Raw genomic sequence first — 236 nt, forward strand, 5'->3', positions numbered from 1 at the left:
CCCCCCTCTATACACACACACACACACACACACACACACACCAGTTTGTATGTGGTCTCTGTGCTGAACTGTCCATTATCCAGACATGAATGTAATATCAGTGTTTGCTCTGTGTCAGATGGCCAGAGAAAGGTGAGGATGATGTCACCAGGTTTGATCAGAGGACTTCCTCATAGACCCAGTGCCACCCCTGCTATTTATGTTGGATCCCACAATACTGGTCCAGCAACCAAACC

The 236-nt window shown here is 47.9% G+C and overlaps 1 protein-coding gene across 1 annotated transcript in view; it reads left to right on the top strand.

Moving 5' to 3' along the window:
* Positions 1–231, top strand: part of tbc1d31 (TBC1 domain family, member 31) — a gene marked incomplete at its 3' end in the record, with an annotated part of 11,547 nt that extends 11,316 nt beyond the window's left edge. The window contains exon 22 of the mRNA XM_020597240.1: positions 117–231. Within this exon, the coding sequence (XP_020452896.1) occupies positions 117–231 (115 nt within the window). The remainder of the gene's footprint in view (positions 1–116) is intronic.
* Between the last annotated feature and the right edge of the window lie 5 nt (positions 232–236).

The sequence above is a fragment of the Monopterus albus genome, unplaced genomic scaffold (genome assembly GCF_001952655.1).
Source record: "Monopterus albus unplaced genomic scaffold, M_albus_1.0 scaffold33.1, whole genome shotgun sequence".
Taxonomy (NCBI): domain Eukaryota; kingdom Metazoa; phylum Chordata; class Actinopteri; order Synbranchiformes; family Synbranchidae; genus Monopterus; species Monopterus albus.